This window comes from Saprolegnia diclina (assembly GCF_000281045.1).
Source record: "Saprolegnia diclina VS20 unplaced genomic scaffold supercont1.68, whole genome shotgun sequence".
Taxonomy (NCBI): domain Eukaryota; phylum Oomycota; class Saprolegniomycetes; order Saprolegniales; family Saprolegniaceae; genus Saprolegnia; species Saprolegnia diclina.
The window spans coordinates 302,372-310,720 of NW_008246135.1; the positions used below are offsets into that span (position 1 = coordinate 302,372).

At 57.1% G+C, this 8,349-nt stretch overlaps 3 protein-coding genes across 3 annotated transcripts; 2 read left to right on the plus strand and 1 right to left on the minus strand.

Moving 5' to 3' along the window:
• The first annotated feature begins 2,038 nt into the window (after window positions 1-2,038).
• Window positions 2,039-2,797, plus strand: SDRG_14208 (hypothetical protein). Its single transcript, XM_008620320.1, has 2 exons — window positions 2,039-2,099; window positions 2,146-2,797. Exon 2 carries the CDS (start codon window positions 2,147-2,149, stop codon window positions 2,786-2,788), a length of 642 nt encoding a protein of 213 aa, XP_008618542.1. The 5' UTR covers window positions 2,039-2,099; window position 2,146; the 3' UTR covers window positions 2,789-2,797.
• A 2,423-nt stretch (window positions 2,798-5,220) lies between these two features.
• SDRG_14209 (hypothetical protein) lies at window positions 5,221-6,335 on the plus strand. Its single transcript, XM_008620321.1, has one exon. The coding sequence runs from the start codon at window positions 5,236-5,238 to the stop codon at window positions 6,190-6,192; it is 957 nt and encodes a 318-aa protein (XP_008618543.1). The 5' UTR covers window positions 5,221-5,235; the 3' UTR covers window positions 6,193-6,335.
• Window positions 6,336-6,366: 31 nt separating this feature from the next.
• Window positions 6,367-7,882, minus strand: SDRG_14210 (hypothetical protein). Its single transcript, XM_008620322.1, has 6 exons — window positions 7,668-7,882; window positions 7,494-7,622; window positions 7,147-7,447; window positions 6,996-7,101; window positions 6,754-6,943; window positions 6,367-6,700 (listed from the first exon to the last, which is right to left on the minus strand). Exons 1-6 carry the CDS (start codon window positions 7,854-7,856, stop codon window positions 6,425-6,427), a joined length of 1,191 nt encoding a protein of 396 aa, XP_008618544.1. The 5' UTR covers window positions 7,857-7,882; the 3' UTR covers window positions 6,367-6,424.
• Between the last annotated feature and the right edge of the window lie 467 nt (window positions 7,883-8,349).

Here is an 8,349-nt window from a genome sequence, read left to right on the forward strand (position 1 = left end):
GCAAAACGATGCGTGCGGTCCATTCACAGTCCTCGAGTGAGTTGACTCGCAAATGTGCGTTCGCAAACCAGGCAAATTTGGGCCAACTACGGAGGCTACCGGATAAATTTTATCCGTACGGTCCGACGCCTGCATTTTTGAAAATTGAGGCAACTCGAGTTGAAGTGGACGTTCGGAGACCAGCGCCTTACATGATGGTAGGCACCCAATGCGCCACGTCGCATTGTCGGGGACGAGAGACACTTAACTTGGAGTCGTATGTGATAGTGAAAGCAAGTTAAAGCTGGATATAACATGCACTCTTGAGCGACCATCATTAATTAATCCCCTGCAGGGCTGGTCCCCACTAGGTAACGTTCCTACCAGTATTATACGCTGCTGCAAGGTGCTTCCAAGGCTATCGGTGGCAGCTACTATGGCAGCTGCATCGTACTTGTCGTACCCGATGGCGCGGAGAATGACCAACGTGCTTGCTCATCGTAGCATCATCTGGAACACGCGTCGGAGGAAGAGGGAGTACGGTTGCGTCGCGAGGCTCCGCTACTCTATCTTCCGCCACTTCGCGCTACTCGGGTGACATGCTTTTGGAGTGCGCAGCACGGTCGTCGGCAAGGTGGACTAAGATCTCCGTGCAAGACAAGGCAGGGAATAAAAGCAAAAGCAAAAATCGTGTATTGGAGGGTGTGTCTAGTCTACAGTGGTGGGCTCCAAATGCGTCGAGAGGCAGGGCGTTAAATCATCTTCAAATAATAGTGGGTCCGCAAAGACAGCGGCAAATACATACAAAGCAGTGGCGGCGAGCGCTGTGGCAACGTCAGACCTCGTGCTCCTTGGCGTGGGACATGCACCAGCCTTTGCGCTGGGCCCACTTGAGGCACTTGGGTGCCTTGCAGCGCTCGCCACCACTGTTGCGGGTTCTGCCCGTGATCCGAGAAAGCACGTGCTTGCAGCTCTGCGTGCAGACGAAGCGAGTCTCAACAACCACCGTGCATGCGGCACAGTTGCTTGAGATGCGCCTTCTTCTTGCAGCCGTCGACGGCGCAAAACTTGCCACCGCCGTGCGACTTGCACAGCCCCCGCGACTGCGACGCGCGGTGGCAACCGTCAAAGCGGCAGCGCGAGCCACCGCCGTGGGCGATGCAGAGGCCGCGGCTTTGACTGTTCTTGAGGCAGTCCGCATGGGTGCATTGGCGGGCGCCGCCGTGCTTCTTGCACTTTTGGTGGGATCGGTCGCGGTTGTTGCATCCGGCATGAGTGCATGTCTTGCGTGCGCTCGAGTTGGGCAACTTTTTTGAATATTGGTGCGAAGATAGTAACTTTTGTCAATATTTGCTCTAATGTAGTAACTTTTTTCCTCAATCAAGACCGAACTACTTGGGGGCAACAACCGTGTTGGTGTCCGCCGTGCCAGTGGTGGGCGAGGCGGGTTAGCTACTTGACTACCAATTTGGAAATGGCTTAAGCTCGCTTGCTCTGCGCCTGGATCTGGGATCTTGGATCTTGCGTTTTCGTTTTGGATCTTGGTATTCTGGATCGCTCGGACTTGTGCGGAAAACCTCTTCCACTTCTTGGAAACGGCCCGAAAAAACTCGTTCAAGGAGTACAGCGTCGCTCGTGCACGTTGCAACCACCATGACTAGACAATTAAACAACGAACCGACTAAACGACTAAACGACTAAACGACTAAACATCACGGATTGATCGATTTGATGCCAACGAAGCATTGATATCAATACTAGTAGCTCACGTCAGTGTGCACTTGGTGGTAATGGCCACACGTCTCATAACCATGCTTGGACCACAACGCTCCCTCACAGCATTAATCAGTACACGGAGGAAGCATCGACTAGCATAAAACGACTTGAGGTTCCATCGTAACGGAAAGAACACGTCGTAGAATGGAGAAAATGAATTCAAGCTTGTATGTATGTATGTATGTATGAAGATTGCAATAAAAAACGATCGGTTTCACAGCGGCCCCTCGCTGCTCTAGCCGTTTGTATGGATTTGACATCCACACTTCAAATCCAAAGAAGCTGCGAAGACCACATAGCTCGTTGCCGTACGACGCCAACGACCTCGCGATCGAGGCCTTACGGTACGTGGCCTTTTATGTATGTTTATGCTCATAGACAATGCATTAGAATGGGCCACGCCGGGCAGGCGCTCTTGGAGCAAGGCCGCGCCCTCCCGAGCAACCTCTCATTCATGGCGTTCAACTGGGAAGCCGAGTACTTTTGGATGAAGTCGTCAACGAATGGGATCATCTTGACCATGGCGCTCTCGTGCTTCCTCGCAATTGCGGCCATTGGGTGGTCCATGTCGGGGTCGCTCCGCTTTGCGATCTTTCTCGTGCTCGTGATCATTCCGTCATCGCATGCGCTCTTTGCCGTCTACTTGGCCAATTCGATCGAGGCCGCCGACTACTGCATCGCGCCAGCACACAACACGCTCCGGCCCTTCCGCAACGACTCTGGTGTTGCGTACTTGTGCCGAGTCAGCCACGGAAGCAATGGCGCTCGCAATTGTCGGGCTAACGCCGATGTCGACTGCCGTCTGGATAACCGACGACAGACTCGCACCGCACCGGTGTCGGCGGCAACCGCGATGATGGTCGCCTGCTCTGGCGTGGCACCGGCGGCGATCACGGCCTGGATGACGTCTTCGATCGGGGCGGGCGTAGCATCGCTGACCGAGCCAGCCGACGACGACGTCGTCGACGCAACTGCGGACGCGATGGCCGACGCCACCGACGACTTGACACCGGCGTCCGCCGCGACTTGTTGAATCTCTTGGTAGTGCCGCCGGAACGCCGGCCCCGATCGCCGAGGTCGTCCAAGCTGCTCTTGACAGTGACCAGCTTGGGCCAAGCGGCGTTGATCGCGCAATCAGTTGCGTCGGGTGCGTCGGTCGAAGAAATCAACAAGTCGCGGCGGACGCAGGAGTCAAGTCGTCGGTGGCGTCGGCCATCGCGTCGGCAGTTGCGTCGACGACATCGTCGACGGCTGGCTCGGTCAGCAATGCTACGCCTGCCCCGATCGAGGATGTTATCCAAGCCGTGATCGCCGCCGGTGCCACGCCAGAGCAGGCGACCATCATCGCGATTGCCGCCGACACCGGTGCGTGTCTGTCATCGCTCAACGTCAGCCAGACATCGAGGTAGCCCGACAATTGCGAGCGCCATAGTATTTTCTATAATGAATAGTCTTTTCTTTATGTTGTCTACAAGGCGCGTGCGCTATGATCGTCACAATGCACAACGCAGAAGTACCAACGGAAGAGCATGGTCGCAAGATCGTTTTAGCTGTAGCATCTAGTGGTGGGCGGGATAAATCTAAGTTCTAGACAAACGAGAACGTCGTATGAGCTGGCGTTGTCGCCGGTGCGCGGTTGCTGCCTAGTCCGACACACTCTGACAGGTCGATCCGAATGACGTGCAAGCCACAGCCAAGGCACCAAGATCGACGTCTCGAGGGTGCCGCCAGTGAGGGTTTCAATGTGTCGGTAGAGAGTAGGAATATAGTTTTTTGGTGGAGCAAGCAAAGGCCAGCCAAACCTCGACGCAGTTTCGATTTGGCTTCGGCGTGCTACGTCTCCATCTTGGAGGGATTCCATCCCTCGGCTCCCGCAACAACGCCTCAAAACCACAGAGCACCTGTGCGCAACCTCTTCCGGGCGTGGTTGAGGGGTTTAGGGGTCGTCACCCGCTACGACATCGACGTTGCGACTTCATGACAGCAGTAGCGACCTGACGCCCCACCTGCGGCGACGGCAACGACGACCCTGTCGTTTTCCTCTATGACACCAGCGATCCACTCCAACGACGGCACCAGCGTCCCGGTTGTCTCTCCCTCTCGGCGACCTGACGTCCCTGCGTTGATATTGATCCTCCGGTGCGGTTACGGCTACGACAACCCGACGACTCTTGCTTCGACACCGGCGCACCAACAGCGCTGGAAACTAGTGCGATACATCAACCAGTTGCTCGGCGGCCTCGCAGAACACGCTCGGCACCTCGCTTGAAGACGCCGGGAGAGCTTAGGAATACTCTCTGGCGAATTTTCTCTCCTTGGTCCTGCACCTGCACCCGTGCCGCCGCGGGCCCCAGATGCCTGCCAAGCGCCAGCGCACCGACGTTCAGCCAACATTGTGCCCGTCGGAGTAGCGCTTTTGCAGCATCATCTGCCCCAGCAGCATCGAGCACACGTGCCCCTCATAGAGATTGCGCTCGATGCGCAGTTGGTGCGAACCGAAGATCCTACGTGTGCATGCGCGCCGCCGCATCAAACGAACACTGGTCCGGCGACCGTGCACCCGAATCGAGCAGCGCTTTCGTAGCACTCGCGCAACTTAAGAGTGCTCATTATCTTTTCTAGAATCACCCACGAGAAACGACTAGTCGCAGCCCCGCCACCCGCCCCGACAACAACACTCGTCACGTCCAAGCACCGCAAACACCGCTCCATCTGGGGGCTGCGCTGTTGAGCCACTCTCGACATCTACATCAAACGGCGACCGTGGCCAAGTCGCGCAAGATAGACAATCTGCAGTTGTGGCAAGTTCGGCCGACCAACGGCTTCTCAACCCCACGCGTCACGATGACAGCCAAGACTCAAGGCAGATCACACGCTCGCATTCCCAACAACCGTCGCCACCCGGGCACGGCTTCACACACTGGCGCGGCTTTCAAGCGAGCGGCACGACCAAGATCGCTCCGAGACGGCATTCCGCCAACGGACGCCGACCTAGCGACGCTCGGCATCAGCACTGACCTCGACGACAAGCACCGCCACGGTTGCACACAGCAGCCACCACCAATGTACGTTGGCGCAACTCTGAAGAACCGCAGTGGCACCGAGCAAGATGTGCTACATTCTCAACTTCCGACCGTCAGTCTTGAGCGACACCAAGACGAACGCAATCTCCAAGACGAGGCGTCAAAGCACAAGCACAACCCTCGGTCCACCGTCGCCAAGCAGTCGCCAACGACGCCGATTACCTATCGCTGGCCTCGCCAACCCATCATTTGCTGGCAACAAGCCCAACTCCTGAAATATACTCTGGCAATCTTCGAGTGATCGTTGGCCGCACGCAGCCCAAGTTGAGCCCGTTGGTGCAGCAATGCCCATCAACCCGTGAACGGGTGCTAAGGGAAATGTCCGGATACACTTCTGGATGGCGGGCGGCGCATCCGGATTCCCAACTGCTTGATACATGTCAGTCGAATTTGCAGCATGGCGAAGAAGGGTGGGTACTACGCGGTGGCTGTCGGCCGCACCGCCGGCATCTACCGGACGTGGGACGATGGCGCCAAGGAGCAGGTCCACGGTTTCCCAAATGCTCGCTACAAGAAGTTTACCACCGAGGCCGACGCCATCGCATTTGTTCAGCACCATGGCAAGCGGCCGCGATCGCCCGACGTTGAGGCGCCGCGGCAAGTGCGACCAAAGACAGAGACACGATCGCTCGACGTTGAAGCGCCGCAGCAAGTGCGACCAAAGACAGAGACCAAGCTTTACGCCGTCGCGCATGGTCGTTGTGGCGTCTCGGGCGTGTACACGTCGTGGGCCGAGGCCGCTCGTCACGTCCAGGGTTTCCTCGGCGCCAAGTACAAGTCGTTTCTCACGCGCGCCGAGGCCGACGAGTACATCGCCACCCATCGCACGATCAAGGCCGGCGCGGTCGTCGTCGATTCGTCGTTGCCGGATCCCAAGAACCCGGCGACGCTTGTGGCCTTTTGCGACGGCAGTGCGATCGGCAACGGCCAGAGCGGGTGCAGAGCGGCGTTTGCATGTGTGTTCCCGCACCATGAGGAGTGGGCCGTCTCGGGCAAGCTGCCGCCCGGCGCCATTGCCACCAACAACCGCGCCGAGTACTTGGCAGCGCTCGAAGCCATGAAGCGCGCGAACGTGCAAGACCCGGCGCAGACGCGGCCGCTGTACATCTTCTCGGACAGTATGCTCCTGATCCAGTCGATGACCGAGTGGCTCGGTGGCTGGAAACGCAACAAGTGGGTCAAGGCCGACGGCGAGCCAGTCAAAAATGCCGATTTGCTCCAACTTCTCGATTCGACCCAAGGGGCGCGCTGCATTCTGTGGCGGCACGTCAAGGCGCACACGCACAAGAAGAATTGGGAGTCGGTTTGGAACGACAAGGTCGACAAGCTCGCGTGGTCCACGGCCATGAGCTAACTGTCGGCTTTGCATGTTGGCGAGGTTTAGGTTTACTAATGGACACTGTCGTTGTCGTGTCGTCCGAGTCCAATGATGCAAGGCCTCGGGTGCCAGATACGACGCACTTGGCTGATCGCCCCGTGCTAGCGTCATTGCACTGTCTTTAGAAGCGTACGACTGGCAGCAAGACGCGGTCGTTCAACCAGTGTACACGGTGTCGTTGTATTCATTATGCAGTCGCCGTCATCGTCTAGTCGCGCTTTTGGTTGGCCACCGGCACCGTAAAGACGGTGATACCGAGCGCCGTCTTGACTTCATAGATGACCGAGACCACGATGTGGATGTAGGCGACGAACGAGATGAAGAAGAATTCGTTGAGGAAGAGCGTTTCGGTTTCCTTCTGGACCGGGTAGATGCCTTGCCAGTGGCTAAAGCCCCAATGCGCTGCCACGTAGAAAATGGGCACCAGCGTCTTTCGGAACGGGTGGTACTCTTCGCCGCAGAGGTGCGCGAGCATCAAGTGCAGCTAATACAAACACAAACACGTCGCATGATGATAGGAGTGTCAGTATGACATACCACGAGTTTGCTGTTGAGGAGCCCGATCGTCCAGAGAAACATACGCGGGTGGATCGCCTTGATATTGGCCGGTGATAGAATCGCCCAGACGAGCGCAAGTCCGTTCAAAATCGCAAACGGCGTCAGACGCGTGAGCGCGATGAGGAACGAACCCTTCTGGGTATGCACGGTCTTGATGACGTTGATCAAGCTACGACAGTGGCGTCCTAACTCTGCAAAAAGATATCGCAAAAGTGTCGTACTTGGCGAGGACGGTAAACGTCGACGACACAATCATAACGCCGAGGAAGAGCGTGTTGTTGAGCACACCAGGCACGAGTGTGGATTCTTGGAGCCAGAACGACGGACCTACACCAAGTAACGTGTCGATCACGTCAATACGACGAGGCGTACCCACGACGGCTGTAAAGAGCTTGATGCCAATCGCAATCAAGACACCTTCGGTGGGCCCGTTCAAGATCGGAAGGTCGAGCGACCCGGTGTAGTACTCTTCCCACGTTGCCGCGATAAAGACCATGTTGACCCAGAGACCGAGGCACGTCGCCTTCCAGCCCGCACCAAACTGCACAACGCACGACATGGTCATGCTCCCGATCGTGCAGTTGATCGCGTCGCAGCCGTGGTCAAAGAGGAGACCAAGCGGCGACGACGTGCCGGTGCGGCGCGCTTGTTTCCCGTCCAAGTTGTCGAGCGTCTACATTGCATCATAAGACGTGCAACTCGAACAATGGTCGTCATACCTGGTAGGCAAAGAGTGCAAAGGCGGCGTAGACGTAGACCCATGGCGGGCACTCGCCCTCGAGCGACGGACAGTAGTAGAGGAAGAGCAGGTGCGAGCTAATGACCGCGAGCAGCCCGAGCAGCGTAATCTAGAAAGAGCATCGATAAGACGTTGATTCAGATGCAAGGTTTACGAGGTTGGGCGCGAGCCAGAGCGGGAGGTAGTCGAGGAGGTAGTTGTTCATCGGCGTCAGCACATGCTTGTAGATGAGCGAGTGGTCATTGCCCTTGTACGAGTAGAGCTTGAGGTTCTTCGAGCCTTCCTTCGAGACGTACTTGCCAAAGTACATGGACTTTTCATCGTTCATCGTCGGCGGGGACATCCTCGTCTTCTCGAAATGCTACCTTGCGTCAACATCGCCAGGGCTCGTCCGGATACGCCGCCATGACATCCAGCCCGCCAGTAACATCCGGACAGGTCCACTTCAAGGTGATAGGAAGGCCGAGCTTGTCAAGCGCTGCAATGCTGCAAGACTGCGGTGGCCGGTTGCATGGACGCGCCATTTCGTACGCGCGAAGCTTGTGGCGTGCGCACAAGCGCCGGGATCGGGATCGGCCGGGATTGGTTTGGGTGCGTTTAGCCATGCCTGGCCTTGGACGCGGTGCGGTGCCAACTCTAGTCGCCGAGAATGTGATATATAGTCGCTCGAGACAAAGTTGTACATCGTCCACCACACACAATTGTACGCTGCTGCAAGGTGCCTCCAAGGCTATCGGTGGCAGCTACTATGGCAGCTGCATCGTCCTTGTCGTACCCGATGGCGCTGAGAACGACCAACGTGCTGGCTCATGGTAGCATCATCTGGACCACACGTC

Bases quoted from the DNA above. Each gene is read 5' to 3' on its own strand.
- SDRG_14208 (XM_008620320.1), top strand. From the start codon at position 2,147: ATGGGCCACGCCGGGCAGGCGCTCTTGGAGCAAGGCCGCGCCCTCCCG.
- SDRG_14210 (XM_008620322.1), bottom strand. From the start codon at position 7,856: ATGTCCCCGCCGACGATGAACGATGAAAAGTCCATGTACTTTGGCAAG. The intron at 7,448-7,493 runs GTATGACGACCA...GATGCAATGTAG, and splicing joins TTGCACTCTTTGCCTACCAG to ACGCTCGACAACTTGGACGG. The intron at 6,701-6,753 runs GTATGTCATACT...TGTTTGTATTAG, and splicing joins TCCTCAACAGCAAACTCGTG to CTGCACTTGATGCTCGCGCA.
- SDRG_14209 (XM_008620321.1), top strand. From the start codon at position 5,236: ATGGCGAAGAAGGGTGGGTACTACGCGGTGGCTGTCGGCCGCACCGCC.